Raw genomic sequence first — 22737 nt, 5'->3', positions numbered from 1 at the left:
CAGAATAAAGTCTGCATATAAAATAGAGTAGCTCCATTACCTTACCAGAATACTATCTGCATATAAAATAGAGTAGCTCCCTTACCTTACCAGAATATTATCTGCATATAAAATATAGCAGCGTGCTTACCTTACCAGAATACTATCTGCATGTAAAATAGAGCAGTTCCATTACCTTACCAGAATACTGACTGCATATGAAATAGAGCTGCTTCCTTTCCTCACCTTACCAGAATACTATCTGCATATAAAACAGAGCAGCTCCCTTACCTTACCAGAATACTATCTGCATGTAAAATAGAGCAGTTCCTTTACCTTACCAGAATACTGACTGCATATGAAATAGAGCAGCTTCCTTACCTCACCTTACCAGAATACTATCTGCATATAAAATAGAGCAGCTTCCTTTACCTTACCGGAATATTATCTGCATATAAAATAGAGTAGCTCCCTTACCTTAGCAGAATACTATCTGCATATAAAATAGAGCAGCTCCCTTGCCTTGACTTGCCTTACCTTGCCTTACGTTACCAGAATATTGTCTGCATATAAAATAGAGCAGCTTCCTTACCTTACTAGAATACTATCTGCATATACAATAGAGCAGCTTTCTTAACTTACCAGAATACTATCTGCATATAAAATAGAGTAGCTTCCTTACCTTACCAGAATATTGTCTGCATATAAAATAGAGCAGCTCCCTTACCTTACCAGAATATTATCTGCATATAAAATAGAGCAGCGTGCTTACCTTACCAGAATACAGTCTGCATATAAATAGAGCAGCTTCCTTACTTTACCAGAATACTATCTGCATATAAAATAGAGCAGTTCCTTTACCTTACCAGAATACTGTCTGCATATAAAATAGAGCAGCTTCCTTACCTTACCAGAATACTATCTGCTTATAAAATAGAGCAGTTTCCTTACCTTACCTTACCTTACCTTACCTTACCAGAATGTTATCTGCATATAAAATAGAGCAGCTCCCTTACCTTACCTTACCAGAATACTATCTGCATATAAAATATAGCAGCTCTCTTACCTTACCAGAATACTATCTGCATATAAAATAGAGCAGTTTCCTTACCTTACCTTACCTTACCTTACCAGAATATTATCTGCATATAAAATAGAGCAGCTCCCTTGCCTTGACTTACCTTACCTTGCCTTGCCTTACCAGAATACTGTCTGCATATAAAATAGAGTAGCTCCCTTGCCTTACCAGAATACTATCTGCATATAAAATAGAGCAGCTCCCTTGCCTTGACTTGCCTTACCTTGCCTTGCCTTACCAGAATAATGTCTGCATATAAAATAGAGTAGCTCCCTTACCTTACCAGAATACTATCTGCATATAAAATAGAGCAGCTCTCTTGCCTTGCCTTGACTTACCTTGCCTTGCCTTACCAGAATACTGTCTGCATATAAAATAGAGTAGCTCCCTTACCTTACCAGAATACTATCTGCATATAAAATAGAGTAGCTTCCTTACCTTACCAGAATACTATCTGCATATAAAATAGAGCAGCTCCCTTACCTTACCTTACCAGAATACTATCTGCATATAAAATAGAGCAGCTCCCTAACCTTACCAGAATACTATCTGCATATAAAATAGAGTAGCTTCCTTACCTTAACAGAATACAGTCTGCATATAAATAGAGTAGCTCCATTACCTTACCAGAATACTATCTGCATATAAAATAGAGTAGCTCCCTTACCTTACCAGAATACTATCTGCATATAAAAAAGAGCAGCTCCCTTGCCTTACCAGAATATTATCTGCATATAAAATAGAGAAGCTCTCTTACCTTACCAGAATACTATCTGCATATAAAATAGAGCAGCTCCCTTCCCTTACCAGAATATTATCTGCATATAAAATAGAGTAGCTCCCTTACCTTACCAGAATACTATCTGCATATAAAATAGAGCAGCTCCCTTGCCTTACCAGAATAATATCTGCATATAAATTAGAGCAGTTTCCTTACCTTACCAGAATACAGTCTGCATATAAATAGAGCAGCTTCCTTACCTTACCAGAATACTGTCTGTATATAAAATAGAGCAGCTCCCTTACCTTACCAGAATACTATCTGCATATAAAATAGAGCAGCTTCCTTACCTTGCAAGAATACAGTCTGCATGTAAAATAGAGAAGCTCCCTTACCTTACAAGAATACTATTTTCATATCAAATAGAGCAGCTCCCTTACCTTGGCTTGCTTGCCTTACCTTACCAGAATACTATCTGCATATAAAATAGAGCAGTTCACTTACCTTACAAGAATATTATCTGCATATATAATAGAGCAGCTCCCTTGCCTTACCAGAATATTATCTTCATATAAAATAGAGTAGCTTCCTTACCTTAACAGAATAAAGTCTGCATATAAAATAGAGTAGCTCCATTACCTTACCAGAATACTATCTGCATATAAAATAGAGTAGCTCCCTTACCTTACCAGAATATTATCTGCATATAAAATATAGCAGCGTGCTTACCTTACCAGAATACTATCTGCATGTAAAATAGAGCAGTTCCATTACCTTACCAGAATACTGACTGCATATGAAATAGAGCTGCTTCCTTTCCTCACCTTACCAGAATACTATCTGCATATAAAACAGAGCAGCTCCCTTACCTTACCAGAATACTATCTGCATGTAAAATAGAGCAGTTCCTTTACCTTACCAGAATACTGACTGCATATGAAATAGAGCAGCTTCCTTACCTCACCTTACCAGAATACTATCTGCATATAAAATAGAGCAGCTTCCTTTACCTTACCGGAATATTATCTGCATATAAAATAGAGTAGCTCCCTTACCTTAGCAGAATACTATCTGCATATAAAATAGAGCAGCTCCCTTGCCTTGACTTGCCTTACCTTGCCTTACGTTACCAGAATATTGTCTGCATATAAAATAGAGCAGCTTCCTTACCTTACTAGAATACTATCTGCATATACAATAGAGCAGCTTTCTTAACTTACCAGAATACTATCTGCATATAAAATAGAGTAGCTTCCTTACCTTACCAGAATATTGTCTGCATATAAAATAGAGCAGCTCCCTTACCTTACCAGAATATTATCTGCATATAAAATAGAGCAGCGTGCTTACCTTACCAGAATACAGTCTGCATATAAATAGAGCAGCTTCCTTACTTTACCAGAATACTATCTGCATATAAAATAGAGCAGTTCCTTTACCTTACCAGAATACTGTCTGCATATAAAATAGAGCAGCTTCCTTACCTTACCAGAATACTATCTGCTTATAAAATAGAGCAGTTTCCTTACCTTACCTTACCTTACCTTACCTTACCAGAATGTTATCTGCATATAAAATAGAGCAGCTCCCTTACCTTACCTTACCAGAATACTATCTGCATATAAAATATAGCAGCTCTCTTACCTTACCAGAATACTATCTGCATATAAAATAGAGCAGTTTCCTTACCTTACCTTACCTTACCTTACCTTACCAGAATATTATCTGCATATAAAATAGAGCAGCTCCCTTGCCTTGACTTACCTTACCTTGCCTTGCCTTACCAGAATACTGTCTGCATATAAAATAGAGTAGCTCCCTTGCCTTACCAGAATACTATCTGCATATAAAATAGAGCAGCTCCCTTGCCTTGACTTGCCTTACCTTGCCTTGCCTTACCAGAATAATGTCTGCATATAAAATAGAGTAGCTCCCTTACCTTACCAGAATACTATCTGCATATAAAATAGAGCAGCTCTCTTGCCTTGCCTTGACTTACCTTGCCTTGCCTTACCAGAATACTGTCTGCATATAAAATAGAGTAGCTCCCTTACCTTACCAGAATACTATCTGCATATAAAATAGAGTAGCTTCCTTACCTTACCAGAATATTATCTGCATATAAAATAGAGCAGCCTCCTTACCTTACCAGAATACTATCTGCATATAAAATAGATCAGCTTCCTTACCTTACCAGAATACTATCTGCATATCAAATAGAGTAGCTTCCTCACCTTACCAGAATACTATCTGCATATAAAATAAAGCAGCTTCCTTTACCTTACCGGAATATTATCTGCATATAAAATAGAGTAGCTCCCTTACCTTACCAGAATACTATCTGCATATAAAATAGAGCAGCTCCCTTGCCTTGACTTGCCTTACCTTGCCTTACGTTACCAGAATATTGTCTGCATATAAAATAGAGCAGCTTCCTTACCTTACTAGAATACTATCTGCATATACAATAGAGCAGCTTTCTTAACTTACCAGAATACTATCTGCATATAAAATAGAGTAGCTTCCTTACCTTACCAGAATATTGTCTGCATATAAAATAGAGCAGCTCCCTTACCTTACCAGAATATTATCTGCATATAAAATAGAGCAGCGTGCTTACCTTACCAGAATACAGTCTGCATATAAATAGAGCAGCTTCCTTACTTTACCAGAATACTATCTGCATATAAAATAGAGCAGTTCCTCTACCTTACCAAAATACTGTCTGCATATAAAATAGAGCAGCTTCCTTACCTTACCAGAATACTATCTGCTTATAAAATAGAGCAGTTTCCTTACCTTACCTTACCTTACCTTACCTTACCAGAATGTTATCTGCATATAAAATAGAGCAGCTCCCTTACCTTACCTTACCAGAATACTATCTGCATATAAAATATAGCAGCTCTCTTACCTTACCAGAATACTATCTGCATATAAAATAGAGCAGTTTCCTTACCTTACCTTACCTTACCAGAATATTATCTTCATATAAAATAGAGCAGCTCCCTTGCCTTGACTTGCCTTACCTTGCCTTGCCTTACCAGAATACTATCTGCATATAAAACAGAGCAGCTCCCTTGCCTTGACTTGCCTTACCTTGCCTTACCAGAATAATGTCTGCATATAAAATAGAGTAGCTTCCTTACCTTACCAGAATATTATCTGCATATAAAATAGAGCAGCCTCCTTACCTTACCAGAATACTATCTGCATATAAAATAGAGCAGTTTCCTTACCTTACCTTACCTTACCAGAATATTATCTTCATATAAAATAGAGCAGCTCCCTTGCCTTGACTTGCCTTACCTTGCCTTGCCTTACCAGAATACTATCTGCATATAAAACAGAGCAGCTCCCTTGCCTTGACTTGCCTTACCTTGCCTTACCAGAATAATGTCTGCATATAAAATAGAGTAGCTCCCTTGCCTTACCAGAATACTATCTGCATATAAAATAGAGCAGCTCCCTTGCCTTGACTTGCCTTACCTTGCCTTACCAGAATAATGTCTGCATATAAAATAGAGTAGCTTCCTTACCTTACCAGAATATTATCTGCATATAAAATAGAGCAGCCTCCTTACCTTACCAGAATACTATCTGCATATAAAATAGATCAGCTTCCTTACCTTACCAGAATACTATCTGCATATCAAATAGAGTAGCTTCCTTACCTTACCAGAATACTGTATGCATATAAAATAGAGTAGCTCCCTTACCTTACCAGAATACAGTCTGCATATAAAATAGAGCAGCTTCCTTACTTTACCAGAATACAGTCTGCATATAAATAGAGTAGCTCCCTTGCCTTACCAGAATGCTGTCTGCATATAAAATAGAGTAGCTTCCTTACCTTACCAGAATACTATCTGCATATAAAATAGAGCAGCCTCCTTACCTTACCAGAATACTGTCTGCATATAAAATAGATCAGCTTCCTTACCTTACCAGAATACTATCTGCATATCAAATAGAGTAGCTTCCTTACCTTACCAGAATACAGTCTGCATATAAATAGAGTAGCTCCATTACCTTACCAGAATACTATCTGCATATAAAATAGTGTAGCTCCCTTACCTTACCAGAATACTATCTGCATATAAAAAAGAGCAGCTCCCTTGCCTTACCAGAATATTATCTGCATATAAAATATAGCAGCGTGCTTACCTTACCAGAATACAGTCTGCATATAAATAGAGCAGCTTCCTTACCTTACCAGAATACTATCTGCATGTAAAATAGAGCAGTTCCATTACCTTACCAGAATACTGACTGCATATGAAATAGAGCTGCTTCCTTTCCTCACCTTACCAGAATACTATCTGCATATAAAACAGAGCAGCTCCCTTACCTTACCAGAATACTATCTGCATATAAAATGGAGCAGCTCCCATACATTACCAGAATACAGTCTGCATATAAAATAGAGTAGCTCCCTTACCTTACCAGAATACAGTCTGCATATAAAATAGAGTAGCTCCCTTACCTTACCAGAATACAGTCTGCATATAAAATAGAGTAGCTCCCTTACCTTACCAGAATACAGTCTGCATATAAAATAGAGTAGCTCCCTTACCTTACCAGAATACAGTCTGCATATAAAATAGAGCAGCTTCCTTACTTTACCAGAATACAGTCTGCATATAAATAGAGTAGCTCCCTTGCCTTACCAGAATGCTGTCTGCATATAAAATAGAGTAGCTTCCTTACCTTACCAGAATACTATCTGCATATAAAATAGAGCAGCCTCCTTACCTTACCAGAATACTGTCTGCATATAAAATAGATCAGCTTCCTTACCTTACCAGAATACTATCTGCATATCAAATAGAGTAGCTTCCTTACCTTACCAGAATACTGTCTGCATATAAAATAGAGTAGCTCCCTTACCTTACCAGAATACAGTCTGCATATAAAATAGATCAGCTTCCTTACCTTACCTTACCTTACCTTACCAGAATACTATCTGCATATAAAACAGAGCAGCTCCCTTACCTTACCAGAATACTATCTGCATATAAAATGGAGCAGCTCCCTTACATTACCAGAATACAGTCTGCATATAAAATAGAGTAGCTCCCTTACCTTACCAGAATACAGTCTGCATATAAAATAGATCAGCTTCCTTACCTTACCTTACCTTACCAGAATACTATCTGCATATAAAACAGAGCAGCTCCCTTACCTTACCAGAATACTATCTGCATATAAAATGGAGCAGCTCCCATACATTACCAGAATACAGTCTGCATATAAAATAGAGTAGCTCCCTTACCTTACCAGAATACAGTCTGCATATAAAATAGAGCAGCTTCCTTACTTTACCAGAATACAGACTGCATATAAATAGAGTAGCTCCCTTGCCTTACCAGAATGCTGTCTGCATATAAAATAGAGTAGCTTCCTTACCTTACCAGAATACTATCTGCATATAAAATAGAGCAGCCTCCTTACCTTACCAGAATACTGTCTGCATATAAAATAGATCAGCTTCCTTACCTTACCAGAATACTATCTGCATATCAAATAGAGTAGCTTCCTTACCTTACCAGAATACTGTCTGCATATAAAATAGAGTAGCTCCCTTACCTTACCAGAATACAGTCTGCATATAAAATAGATCAGCTTCCTTACCTTACCTTACCTTACCTTACCAGAATACTATCTGCATATAAAACAGAGCAGCTCCCTTACCTTACCAGAATACTATCTGCATATAAAATGGAGCAGCTCCCTTACATTACCAGAATACAGTCTGCATATAAAATAGAGTAGCTCCCTTACCTTACCAGAATACAGTCTGCATATAAAATAGAGCAGCTTCCTTACTTTACCAGAATACAGTCTGCATATAAATAGAGTAGCTCCCTTGCCTTACCAGAATGTTGTCTGCGTATAAAATAGAGCAGCTCCCTTACCTTACCAGAATACTGTCTGCATATAAAATAGAGCAGCTCTCTTAGCTTACCAGTATAGTGTCTGCATATAATATAGAGCAGCTCCCTTAACTTACCTTACCAGAATACAGTCTGTGCGTATAAAATAGAGCAGTTCCCCTGCCTTACCTTACCTTAACTTACCAGAATACTATCGGCATATAAAATAGAACAGCTCACTTTTTTCAGACGTGGTGTCGTTTCCTTTCAAATATACAAATATTTCACGAAGTGAATGTCATTATTTGCGCTGTATGTGTCAGCTATTCCAAATATTCGAATTTAGCGAAGGGGTTTAATACATTGACATCCATATATGTTCCAAGAGGTATGTACTTCAAGTTCGTAAGTGCAGTGAAATTGTATTTTATAAAAGTAATGTATATGAAAAGTACTCGTTCCAAATTCCAGGGAACGTATGAGAACTTTTTGATCACTTTGAGGAACAATAAACAAATGGTTTATGTCGGATATGTTCAAGTTAGAGATCAAGACCGACGCATTCCTTTAGATTTGTTGATTGTTAAAGTGGGAGGTCGTCACCTGCGCACGCGCGGGAATTGAGTCCCAAGCGACGGCAGACTCTTGTTAGTAAACAATGACACGCTATGGCCATCTGACACATGCGCAGGTGACGAATCCTCCGTTTTAACATCATGTTTTCTACTACGTATTGACATTCCAATGAACGGGCCACCGGGATTCGTGTCTGTGTTCGTCTCTAGCCCCGGGGAGTACCATAAACAAAATCGACTCATCGACCATGTCCTACGGAAATTGTGATTTGAAAAATGTCCAGAAAACACTATTATTTGGAGGGGGAACAGTCACATTTTGGCGTCATTCATGTAAATTAAATTTTTGTCCAATTCGGCCAAAAACCTTACTTACCTATTCCCCACAATAAAGTGAACCCATGTCAGAGAAATATTTGAGAAAAGGATCCAATTTGGATGACACATCATGAGTAATTCTCTTTTGTGAGTGCCCACCTCCCGATATACTATCAAGCAAACTCACTTCGCTAAGCTGTGGCTCAGCTGACGGTAATAGTATTCCACTCTTTAACCAGCGTGCGGTGTATCCTTCCTGTTTTGAATGGTCGTTTATGACAAATGAATCATTACCCATTTGAGCGCCACAATGTTTCTATTCAACATTTTACACATTTTTTTCTATAATTTCTTTGTTAATTTTAAACCAAATAAATGAACATTGGCTGCACTGCAAAAAAAAAGTTCCATTTTATCAAACTAAAGGTGAGCAACGAGGTTAAATGGTATGTAAAAACGAACCTTCTCTTTTTCCAAACTATTACATCATTTTTTAAGAACAACAAGAATGCCTTTAATCTTCAAAGGTTTCCTTTTGACATGTTGGGGTTAACGCTTTTACATATATTATACGACAACCTTGGACACATACATAGAGTTATCAATGACGGTCACACGGCATATATTTTTCACGCTTAGATATTGTCACTATATTGGATGTTATTTGTTATTGTCTAGTAATTTGTGTATGTAGGTTATAGTACTGTAAAAGTAACTTAATTGAATAAACTCATCACATAATATACTTAATAGTGCTTAGTCTGTTGCTTAGTAACTAGTGTACAGGTGTACATGAATCAGGTCATAGTTTAATGTGCAGTGTGCTGGTATGCGAATGTGAATTGGAAGTTGGTGGTATGCACTTACATGTGGGTGTATGGAGGTTTACAAGAGTAGGCTGGAGTGATGAATAGAACTGCTTTTGCGATGCAAAGTAGGTCAGTGTGCTTGGTAATTCTGCAGTGTGATGTGGTTAGTTGTCCATCAGTTGTCCAGGAGTGAGCATCTCCTGCAATTCTACTCGTGGTGACTCGTAATTTTACTATCAACTGGCAAGGCGTTCAGGCTTTGAGTTGGTGGGAGTCAGTGGTGACTTCGCTGTATTAGGTCAGCCAAGTATATAGAGTAGAGGTCTGCCAAATTGGTCTTGCAGCTTGGGGATATTCCTGAGACTTGGAGATTCCACCTTTTGGTGAGGGAGATGGACAAGACGCCAGCACATAGAAACTGTAAGTTGAGAATTCAGTTTAATCGTTTCTTAGTAGTTCATTCAACTGTACCGGGTACGGTAGCCCGATTGAATACATTCATATTATGTTTCTTTAGTTGTGTTTAAAACGGCAGGTATTATGGAATGTACTTGTCCCTTTTCCAGATGACCCGTGAGTGGTGAGCCGTCGTAACGCATGGAGCATGGAGCGCAGTCTGAGTGGAAGGCTGTGAAGTGGAATTCTGGATTGTGTGGAGTGAAGCAAAAGTGTCGAGCAAGTGAACGTTTGAACTTACCGGACATTAGGACAGTCTGAACTTGTCATTGTGTGACGTGTTATTAGGTCTAAGGGAATCACCAGTTAATTTGACCGAGGGGTGCCGGTGAATTTCACATGTTATTGTTAAATAATCACAAGTCCCCCCCTAGGTGTATATTAAAAATTGGGCTGTCCCCCCTTAGAAAAAGACAAAATATGGTAGCCCCCCTCCCCCATGATTTTTTTTAAACAATAAAGATTTACATTAATGAATCGTTGCATGCTTCCAGGTTCCAGCTCTTCTCCCTGACCTCGTCACTACAGTTTAAGAAACTATTAAGTCATCAGTCTCTATTTCCTCTGCACTGTCAACGAGATCATCACCATCAGAGTCCTCTGAGTCAGTTTCGTCAGTGTTGTACATTCTGGTGTTTACAGTTTGTAAATGTTCAGTGATTTTATGTGTTTTTGCTTGATCTTTATATGATTTTCTGATTACATCACTGGTAATTGCTTTCATTTTGTCTTGTTTGTTCCCTTTTTTGGTAGCTTATTATGGTCCAGGTACTTTTCCAACTCAGCTACTGTCAATGTTTTTAGTGTCCCATTCAACACCAAAGAAATGCAGTCATAATCACTATGACTTTTTTCCTGCTTCTTTTTTTGTTGTTTCTTTCTACCCTTTTCCCTAATGGTTTTCATTTGCTTTAGTGTGGTAAGGTGTTGTAAATAGTCTATGACATATTGCTCTTCCACTGCATACTTAGAGGAAAATTCTTTGATGCTCTCAGTATTCTCCAAAGATAAAAGCCTATTTTTGAAATTCTGCGTGATGTTGAAACGCGGCTGCCAATCATCTGGCTGTCTTCTTTCAGTATTACTATTCACACATTGGGTCTCATGCACGCTTAAGAAGTGGTACGGCCTCTCACTGTTTGGCACTGGTTGTGGAAAGTTACTCTGACTTATTTACCAGTTATGGAAGACACCTAAAATAGTGGGCTACTGAACAGACGGCTTACAATGACAGCATGGTGAGTGAACTGCAGTCAATCTACTGAGTTCATGGCAGATCTTGATAAAACACTGACTTGGTTAAGAAATGTATTTCATGGACTGTCAGATGTAAGTGAAATAAGAATAAGTAGAGAAAAGAAAACAGGAGAAAAGTGAAGAAGCGAAAACGAGATCGTTTTGCAAGAGGTGTTACAGCTTTGTTACAAAGGATAACATCCACTGAGATAGTACAAAGATGTTTCCCTGATGGTATACATGGTTCAGTAGATTTTGAAATCTCAGATCAAAATGAAGCCAATTTGAAGTTGTCAAAGATGGATGCAGTATATTTGCAATACCTCATTCATCGCAATGTCTTCTGTGCTGCAGCTAAGCAGCAGATGATACAGCTGTATGAAGAACTGAAGTTAAAATGTGAGTGCCTGTCTGATAGTTCCAGTGGAGAGAGTTATGAGGATGGTGAAAGTGGTTCTAATGATCCTGGTGATAGTGCCGATACTGACATTCTTTGCGATGAGGATAGAGATTTATTTATTTACATACAAAATATTACACTATATAAATATATTTTATCTTTATATTTTGTGTTATATTAGTGTGTTTGCTTTTCACAAACTTGTTTAAAAGGTTTGTTTTTCTTCATACAGTGGAAAGTGCAGTAAGTATTTTTAAGCCATTCACAGAGGTTTATACTGTTTACAAATGAAGTTTCATATTTAATGTTTTATACTAATTTGATTAAGTTATTGTTGTGCAATAAAACTAAAAACAATAACTTTTTCTCATTGCAGTATGTTCATCACAGCAGCCGTCGTCTATACAATATATGTGAATAAACCCAGAAAATTATAACCCCCCCCTCCTTCACTCTTGGAAAAATTGTTAGCCCCCCTTTTCATATACAGAAAATCGAAAGACCCCCCTTAGAATTGCCCGCCACCCCTAGGCCAGATTAACTGGTGATTCCCTAACCGGTTGTATTAACAACTTATAATGCCAGTTCTTAATTTACTGCTTGTATTTATAACGAGTATGCTTCACGCATTATTGTAATTTTGATGAGCGTATAGTCTAGTTTGTCTTATAATTGTATGCCGTTTTATTATGACATGTATTAATGTAACTACATGTAGTAATATTTCTCTTAGCATCATCCCGTTGTGTATATAAATCACTACTAGCTTAATAAAACGTATTAATTCTGTACCGCACACTGGCGTGATTTCTGCTTGTTATTTATATAGCATGTGCGGCTTGAAAGAAAATTCTGACAGCAGGTGCGTATCAAGAATCGCTGTATTTGCGTGATCGTCAATTTATTTATTGAAGGGCGCCACCAAGCGTTCATTGGTACGTAGTTGGGTCGTTTTGATCTTGACAAAAATATTTAAAACGAGTATTTTTTGTTCTGGACGTCCGAGCATGGATACATGCTAATGTATTTTTACAAGGTATTTCCCAAAATCATTGTAAAAAAAAATGGTCAAATAAAGGAAGAATTTCCATAGCACATGGATATATTTTCTGGGCAGTGTGGTTTTGTCAAGTTGAGCAGTTACTACAAAAAGTAGAATCGGTGTCGGGTGAGTAATACACAAGCGAGCAAATTTGTCAAAACCATGACTTGTATTTTTTTATCATTATTTGAACTTGTTATAAACATTTTGGTTCTCTATCAAAATTTCCCCTCCCGCAAAACAGGTATCTCCAGCACATTACATGTAAAGTTGTTTAAATTTCCTTCTCCCCTCCATTAGTTTGTCGAATTGCTATGCTCCCTGTACACATTTTAGACAAATGTTCTGTGAAAAGAAATGCAGAGCGCCCTCTAGAAGTGGTGAGACAAAATAGCTATGTAGCAATTTCGCTGGTTCCGGCGTCCCTTGCCCAAAGTCACGTGACTAAGTGACGTAATTTGAAAACATAATATTCGTTTACAGTATAAAACAAGTCTTCATTACGCCATGCCCACACATTCTGCCTGCTTAGACTTACTTATTTATATGCCGTTACTACCTGATACTTCCATGGCATTGCAATTGCACAAACCGTTGATACGAACGGGCAGAAATTAAAAAAAAACACATGTACTACTGACATGTTAATAAAAACGTTGGAAATAATTATTTTATACTGGTAGTTTGTAGATCTATGACTATAAACGGCATCATAAGGCGCCGATTAACCACGTGTTAAACAAGGTGAATAGTATAATGGGGGGCAAGGGTTATTTTCGTTCAACGTAATTGCAATATTTTTTTTGTTCGTACAACGTAAATTGAAAAAATAAATTCCGTAATTTTGTAATCACAGGCTAGATGTACAACGTAATCAATCAAACATTTTGTTCGTACACTGCAAGAATGTGTATTTTTTCTCGGTACGTACACAGTCCCTCTATGTGGTACGTACAAGAATTTACATCCAAATTAAAAAAAGTCGTAAAGAATAATCCAGGGAAGTTACATTTTCGAAACTGTAAAACGACTAGATGACACAATTCACTGCAAAATTTAATTTTCACTGTAAACTGTAAAAACGTCTTTTTTTTCCCTTGTAAATTGTGAAAAGCACATTTTATTTCCCGTAAAACTGTACCCCCTCTATAATCTCTCAAATATGGTTTACCGGCGTGACAATGACCTATCAATATTTGTATGAGGGATAATCAGACGGCCAGTAAATTGGCACGGCTTAAAAATGACACAGGAAATAATGGCACGCTGCAACTGTCCTGATGCAATATACCACAAATAAAATTATAGTTTTGTTATATTGTTTGTTTTTATTTTGAAATATTTATGTGAATCCACGCTGCCAGAGTTACATGAATACACGGGAACACTTAGACCATTGAATTACGCTGTATTCGGCGTACATGCTTACACGATACACCAATCCCTTTTATACGCGAGTCATAAGGTTACTGGTGCATTGTGGGACGATGGCAGGTGCAAAAATGGCGGAAGTTGGAAACAGGGAGACCGGTGTCGAAACGAAACCCCAGCTATACTGCGATTGGATGGGAGACTTGCCACCAAGATTATGCAGGGAACCACTCAAGAATATTGCGATTCCAGGTAAATTGCACGATTTGTATTTACACTGACCGAATTGAAGTTGCGACACTTTCTTCGTGACGTTGCGATTTCTTCAACTTGAAAATTCATGATGATGGGACGTTCATGGTTAATTGCGTTCCCGTTCACGTGTATAGATAGGTATCACAACTTAGGAAATATTCGTAAAAGTTGTCACAGTTTCAGGGAGTATATGACCTCATAATAATGTGTTAACTATTTTTTTAGTTTTGCATTATAATATCAAGACATTGGTCCCCTGACATTCCAGTTGCCATGGAGGCGTGACCCGTTACTAAGTACAATTACAATACATTCAATGCAATTATGAACTACGCTCATATTTGTGCGATTGAACAAAACAAAATAATATCACAATACATACCAACCAGTCTGCAATTTTGTTTACGGTATACATAATATAATAATAATAGCTATTTTTTAATTTCATCCCCAGAGGATTATTTTTTTTACTCTTTGAGTCCCCACCTTTTTCATTATTCACAAAATAAATTTGCATTTTAATTTATTTCCAATTTTTTTTCAAAAACATGTGATCGATGTAGAGCAATGGAAAAGTAAATCTATTTACTCTAGTAATAACAAAGCAATTGGTAGGAGAATACACAAATGTGTGCAACATTTTGCGCTTAATTAATTTTTGCGTCAAATTGTGACATACATCAACAACAAATGCAAACACATACTACTGTGAGAAAATAAAATGTAGACATATTTTGGAGACTGTGAAAAACATTATCAGTAATTTATTGTATAATGAGTGTTAAATGGACTCTATAAATGTCAGGACTATACAGAGTCATTGAAATGTTGACCTTGTCTGTCCTGTTTCACTCTAGGCAGTACATCAATGTATGGTGGGTGTCACTACAAATGGGAGGCACTGACCCATAATATGTAGTCATACTTCAGTAACCAAAGCCACTACACCTATACATCATAGCATGTTGACATTCTGCCTCTGAGATCATAAGACCTTGACGTCTGCTCTTTTTGTTGAAAAGAATTTCTTTGGCCTAAATAATTTATACGATTTAATAACATTGAGACTGTTATATAATTTGGCAAATAGGATCTAATGGTGACTATTTTTTAACTATTCAAACTCACACTTGCCATGTGTGAAGCATGAGAATATTATCTGTGACCTAGTTAATTATTTTTCTAGGTAAATGGGGGAGCAAGTATGTAAATGTAATAAATTGTGAATCTTCTCTAGTAACACTCATCATACTATGGTATTTTCTATGACACAGTATTAAGGAATGAACTTTTCTTTTATGGTGCTGGGAAAAAAAGCTATACAAAATTTAATTAGGTTTCTTTGATACATTGTATAATGGTAGAGTGAATATTGCATTTAATCATATTCTATATTGGAATTAAATTCAGTCTTACACGACCATATTACTATCCAAATGGTCTTACGGTAATTTATTAAACGATATCTTAGCAAAAATTTTTTATGCTTCCATATTAATAATTCTTTCACATCTTTACTACACCAAATAAAACAATTTTAGTGTTTCTGTTAATGATCTAAAAAAATACTGGGTTGGTAGTTAGGCAGGGATTTTTATTTTATATTATACTTTTATTTTATTTTTCCCACTAAGTTGTATTCTTGAGTTTTTTATTAAAATAATCTGTATTTAGCTACAGATGCGAAAAAAATGACATCAAAGTTAGTTTATCAGAATATTTATAATTTAATCCCATGATATTTAATATTGAACAAATTATGGTGGGTTTGCAACCTGAATCAAGACCACATTATGGAAATCTATTTTACTGTAAGATTTATGAGATAGAATTGTGTCGGATAATTAAAAAACAAGTTAAAAATTGTACATTAAGTGTCCTCTACCCTGGCTTCTAAAAACACTCTGTTTCTATTACAAACAAACATCTCAGCCACTGATATAGAAAGATGATCACGCAACCCTAGCATATAGCCATAAACATTAGGTATCATTTCTGTGTCAGTAATGAATATCAACAGTGCTTGGACTTGCAGTGTGCATGAATTTAAACAACTACCGGTACCGGTAAACAAGTCAGGACGGGAGAGACACGAGTGACGTTCAATGCTAGGGACTATTGCCTGGCACGAACATGTGAAAAAAGTTACTTGGATTGAGAAAATTAGTTTATGCAGCTTAAATTAATGTAATGTAATTTTAATAACTTTCCCAATCTATATTTAATCTACTCTTGATAATAAAAAGTCTTGCTTTTTCTGCGGTTAAAAAACATTTGTGAAACCATACATTTTTCACTGCAGGTGTTAACAATTCAATGAATTGTGGGTGATCACTATGACAAGTTAAAATGATAAAATCGTCATGCGTCATTCGCAGAGCTTTCAGTTGAACGCCCAAAAATATGTAAATTTCAAGTCAAAATGTGAAAAAAATACTAATATAATAAAAAAATAAGTAATATAAATTTGAAATGCTCAAAAGTATGTGAATTCTGTACATGTCTTAATAAAGTGCTGATCACATAAAAATAGATATTGGGAAAGCATGATCATGTAATAATGTATGATTGAATTTTGATTCCATTTTATAGTGTGAATTACACAATGTCTCTTGTTATATGCTTTAATCGTTACTTACGTCATTCCTGTACATCATTAGAAAATCAGCTGTAGTAGTATATCATGTTTCATGCACCCTGAACCTGCATAATTAATAACCTTGTTACTATACTTCATTGAAGAGTATTAATATGAATGAACTAAATTATTAAAGCTCTTTACTTAAAAGATGTTTCAACTTCAAAGTACATCTTAGCATCGTAACAAGTGACATTCAATGATATGTACCGCAGATTAAAGCATATACCTATAGCCTTCTCCTTCTCCCCATGCCATTTTCAAGGTCTGCAAGGTATACAGTGATTTACATGACATACTCAAAATTCAAGTAAAATTTATTGTGTTTACTCTGTCACACAATACCATGTGGAATTCAATTACTGTCATATTTAAAATAACAGTAAACAGGATTCTCTGAAGTTTCACATAAAATGCCATATTTGACATTTTTGTACATTGCAATATTTGGATTCTGAGTAAGATTAAAAATGAACATCATCCATTACAACTGATTGATTAAACAGAATAATAGTATTAATATTTGTTTTTCAGGTTCTCACAACTCTGGTTCATACTTCCTAGACCTGTCTTCTGGAGTGGCACCAGGCTCCCCAGACACCATACGCCATCTGGTCTCAATGTTTGGTAGTGCTGCCAAGAATATCATACAAAATTGGTCTGTGTGCCAGACTCTGTGTTTCCGTGACCAACTGGAACATGGGGTTCGATATTTTGATATGCGCATATCCAAGCAAGATGGAAAGCCAGATATCCACCTGGCACATGGTTTATTTGCCGGCAGAGTCATCGATGCCATGAATGAAATCAATAAATGGCTGGATGAGCATCCCAAAGAAGTGGTGCTCATCGATTTCAATCACGTGTATCAGATGGATGAAACACTTCACTTGGATCTGTTTGACAAATTTGCGGATATTTTCAGTCACAAAATCTGTCCTCGCATGGACTGTAAAGATTGCACCCTTGAGTTTCTCAGAGAAAACAAATGGCAGGTCATCATATTTTACCAAGACGATTTCGCTGAAGAATACCCCACCATGTGGACAAGCCAGGCAATTTATGCTCCCTGGCCGCAAACGCCTGAGCCTGCCAAAATGGTGAACCGATTGGAAGCTTTCCACACAAGGGGAAGGCACCTGGATAAGTTTCATGTCACCCAAGGAATTCTCACCCCGACTGGAACAACAGTGTTGGGAAACTTGGGCAGTAGTCTGAAAGACTGTTTAGCTGCATCGGCAATCAGGAATTTGCAATTTTTTCTGAAGGGGAAGAAGATAGGAGAGAAAGGCATCAATATTGTTTTGGTGGACTTTGTTGAGATGGGTGATTTCATACCTACTGTACTTTCTCTCAACTCCAAGGAATAGCATATTTCACTGCTTTGTGATTTCCTACCAAAATGCAGTGGCTGGTATCCTACCCCAATGATTTCCTAAACACATTGTCTGCTGAAAGCCTCTACAGACATATCAAAATCAATGGAGAAAAACAGGATTCACAAGACAATGTGTCAAATGTTTAGTAGCAGGGTCAACAGTAAAGGGTGGTGGACTAGTGGTTATGATATGATAGAAAAATGGTTTATTTTGGTGCAATGTAGAATGCATCGGTTGCAATAATTTTGTCATTTACTGTATGTTTTATAAACTATTATAAAGTAAGGAATATTTGATATTTAAAATTTAATTAGGTATCTAAATCTAAGTAAATTGATGATTGGTACATCCATAAGGTAATCAATACAACAATATTCAGTCATGAACATTTATTAGTAGTCAAAACAGATTATAGAATCTGTATTTCCAAATGTTTAAAATAGTAAATTCATCATTTCTATATTTCTCTACCTCTAATTATGTCTAAAATAGTTGATCAAACAAATTTCAACAAATCACTGGAGGCTTGTGAATCAGTGGATCTCAAGTTCTGATTTTACCTGGGTTCAACAACCCTGGGTGTGTGCTGGCACAGACTCAATGGGAGCGTCAGTTCCACTGGCTGAGATTCATCACTAACATATGCAACTTTGGGGGAACCATACACACGGTCTGCAGGTGCTTATGCATTCAAATTGCTGTTATGATTTGAAGATGGTCACACATTCTTGTCACATAGTACCAAAGATGGAATGAGGTTTCAATGCGTGAAACAAGAGGAATTACACTACTGATTTTATAATGCCTGTTAGTGCAACGAGAGAAAAGAGTTGCTGATGAGGTTTAAGTCAAACATGTGCTCCCATTTGCAGTGATGTTTGGATGGGACCTATACTGTAGCTGTTTTAGCCAGCCACTCTAAAATTAAAAGATGCACAAAATGTGATTGAACAGGCTATAAACTTGTCAACTTTTGATTGAAAATTTCAAACTTTCACAAAAAAATAATCAACAAAAACTAGACTAGGAATTATCATCTTGTATTGCAATATAAATTTAGACTGGGACTTTCCATTCTGGCTATAAACCTGTCACTACATGTCCAGAATTACAGGTGGTTGTGACATGCTTTTGATAATCCTAGAATTTTTTTAAGGTTCTAGCCTTACATGCTAAAGGCAATTTCATTCTAAATACTTATCAACATACTGTGACTTCTATCAAAATGGTATAATGCAACAAAGGGATGTGACTGATTTTTGACAAGTTGAATGTAAAATATAGGAAAAAAGGTATATTCGCTGGAATTTATTTTTACTGAATCATTCCTTCAGTGAAAATAGCGAAAATTAATTCCAAGCGAAAATAAAGTATTCTACAGTAATTGAAATTTTACAGAGAATTATTTAAATTATTCAAAAAGAAATGAATATAATTTGAGTTTCAACTACAGTTGAAATTAAGTAATATGTTTTTATAATTACATGAATGATATGGTTGAGCTATGAGATACACATTTTGAATGGATAGTGCAGTGTAATATGTGTGGTAACAGGTTACATATGTATTAGTACCTGTGTATTTACTACCAGTACTGGTGGAAATTTTCACGATTTTGTGGCTGTCACCAAGCTCGGTTGGAAATACCTTCGTCCTGCTACTCCTTCCATAATCGTGCACTAGCATACAATTAAATGGAATGAAACTATCGTATTTGAATATTCACAATACTATTTTAATACACACGAAACTATTACAAACGTGTTAAATCAATACCATTCAGGACGTGACACATTCAATGACCTAAACAGGGTACCCCTGATCAAAACAGGGATAAATTAAAAGATTCTATACTATATAATGAGTGGTCGACACAACTCAACAAACCAAGATTACATTAAATTAACAATATCGCTAGCGTACAAACAAATGACAAGTACTGGTTTCAATAAGCTCACAATATAACAAGTAATTGTCCTACACAACAATTAGTAGAGCGACGGCGTTGCGGCGTGTATACCAGTTCCTTTGTGACTTCTTCCACGTCAGCTTTGCTAGGATTCGAACCTAGACTCCTCAATCCATTACGAGTGTGCTCCCGTTACACCACCAGTTACGTAGTAGTTCACTAGGACGCAGACCTATCATGTATCATGTAGTGTTTGTAGGGGAGCAAAAAAAAATGTGGACAGCAGCAAAGAATTGTGACTTAAATTCACTGATTTGTGAAAATTTGTTTCTCAAATTTAAAACAATTTCCAGAATATCAGTTCATTTTATGAGACAACACATATAAACAAAAATTAATCACAAACTCATTTAGTTTTAGCTGTATATTTAAAAAAAATTTTTTTTTAAATTCATTCATATGTGAAAATTAATTTGTGGTTTTAGATTAAGATATTTATGGATATCCTTTTCAGAAGATGAGTTTGTAATTTTTATCATATTCATATCAGATATGTGTATGTTATGTAAAGGTATAAGTAAGGTAAGATAGGTGTGATGAGATACCATTGCTCTGTTGATTAAGAAATTGTAATTCTAAGATTTTAAGTAAATATTATTAAACCTTAACAGAGATAAGATCAACTTTATTTTCAGTATTTTGTGGCTGTGTTATTTTACAGTCCCTCTATCATGAGACTGTGGTTACCTGTACCCATTTTATTTGGATATTTATGGATAAACATGGCGTGAAGAAGCTTTTTCCGATAAGCAAGTATTGAAAGATGATTAGATGATGCATACAAAGTATTATAGCATCGACAAATTTTCTTTGAACCAATTTGTTCATCTTGATCAGATAGATTCGATGCGGCGACCAGATTTAGGAGTAATAGTCCACTTGGCTTCTGACAAGAGACTGAAACAAATTGCCTGCATGTTTGTTTGACAAGCCAAGGGGGATACTGGTCATGCTTGATACAATTAATAATTAATATTAGGCTGACATGTAGGCGTGAGTGGCGCCCTTGCTCTGGGTTTTGGAGCACCACGGAGGGTGCAACTCACGCGACCTTGTCTATTTTGGTTGTGAGAAAGACCCCCGAGGTCTTTTTCCAGGAAATCTTGTTCAATTATATCGCCGTAAATTTTCTAGTTGTGAAGAATTATTGTACAGCCACGACACACAATCATCAAGGAGCGTAAAAACATGCCCCCCCCCCCCCATGCGCGCCCGGAGGTCTGTTTTTTTAATGCACAATTCTTTTTAAAAGGCGGACTAATTTGTATCACCAGAGGGTCTGGAAGTCCTTGAAAAATGTTGTCATAGAATGAAAATGAACCCTGCGGTTTACAGTTAGTTTTTCCCTAGTCCGTATTATACTGCTAAAGATTACTGTTGAAGCGGGAGGTCGCCACCCGCGCACGCGCGCGCGCGAATTGAGTCCCAAGTGACGATAACAATACATGCTAAACACGCAAAGGCTCGTGGGTAGACGCTTGTTTGTAAACAGTGACACGCTATGGCCATCTGACGCATGCGCAGGTGACGTACATTAAGTTAATACCAAGTACGTTTGTTACCTGTAAGGTATGAATTCAGACTGCTATGGTTGCAAGGATATTAGTTTAAGAGCTAAGTTAAGACTCTAAAGGCCATTGGGTTAGAACATGATTATATAAGCTTTATATCAAAGACTAATTAAAATCCGGAATCCATTTCATAAGGGACATACTCAACCTTTCGTTTTCATCCAATAAAATGTTGTCTGAAGCAGTTATGTGAGTGTCGCTGATTTTTTCTTTGAAATCCTTTCAAAAACACCATTTCAGGAAGTTAAATTTTCACAATTTTCTGGGAACCATCGGGAGCGTTGGTCCCCTAGAGAGTAAAAAGAACCCCCAACCCCACCAAGCAAAATCCTGGCTGCGGGCATGAAAAAGAATCGCCATCGGAGGTAAGCATCGAATTCCTTGTAAACAAACAAATCACTGCGGGATAAAGCGTATATGACATTCAGACACGCAATTTAGTTTTCGAAAACTATACTATATACTATAACACTAAACTCTAATTTCTCTAACTTCTGGTCTCAAACATTGAGCAACAGTTGCATCACTTTTGTCATTTTCATGTGACAACAAATCGGTAACAATCGTCTTTTTTTTTTTTTACACAGACTATTTATACTTTCGTTTGAAATCCGTTGAAAACACACTTTTCTAACATTAACAAAGAAGTTCCGTGGGTTGGTGCCAATCAGTTTAGCATTACACAACAAATTACATCATCGCGTCTCCGACGTCTGACTGTAAACACTACAAAGAACAATTTGACAAGACGTTTTTAAACACATTAGACGGAACCTAAATTGAATACCTTATAAATAAAAAAAGATTAATAGCAAAATTCGGAATAACAATTATGAACTCATTATGTTGCCAATCCAATTTTCTCTCATAAATATTATTTACAAATTTCGGGAATACAGCCATCATTCCTTACCCCCGTTTTACTTCTCAAACCCTTACTCAGCCCAGGCTGCCACTTTGGTCCAACAAATCTGAATGTTAGTTACATATATCAGTTTTAAAACTACGCTTAAATTACGATACTATCTATAATTACCCAACATGCTTGGCTATGATCGATGTTT

The 22737-nt window shown here is 36.4% G+C and overlaps 1 protein-coding gene across 1 annotated transcript; it reads left to right on the top strand.

Moving 5' to 3' along the window:
* Window positions 1-13988: 13988 nt before the first annotated feature.
* Window positions 13989-18595, top strand: LOC100375684 (PI-PLC X domain-containing protein 3-like). Its single transcript, XM_002738348.4, has 2 exons — window positions 13989-14113; window positions 17289-18595. Exons 1-2 carry the CDS (start codon window positions 13993-13995, stop codon window positions 18122-18124), a joined length of 957 nt encoding a protein of 318 aa, XP_002738394.4. The 5' UTR covers window positions 13989-13992; the 3' UTR covers window positions 18125-18595.
* The last annotated feature ends 4142 nt before the right edge of the window (window positions 18596-22737 follow it).

This window comes from Saccoglossus kowalevskii, chromosome 3, assembly GCF_978046115.1.
Source record: "Saccoglossus kowalevskii chromosome 3, keSacKowa6.1, whole genome shotgun sequence".
NCBI classification, from domain to species: Eukaryota; Metazoa; Hemichordata; class Enteropneusta; family Harrimaniidae; genus Saccoglossus; species Saccoglossus kowalevskii.
Note: the sequence above shows the minus strand (reverse complement) of the source record. Positions and strands in the feature narration are given on the sequence as shown.

What these genes read in the sequence shown, in the direction of transcription:
- LOC100375684 (XM_002738348.4), top strand. Translation starts at nt 13,993, where the DNA reads ATGGCGGAAGTTGGAAACAGGGAGACCGGTGTCGAAACGAAACCCCAG. An exon ending in CAAGAATATTGCGATTCCAG is followed by an intron (nt 14,114 to 17,288) that starts GTAAATTGCACG and finishes TTTGTTTTTCAG; the next exon opens with GTTCTCACAACTCTGGTTCA.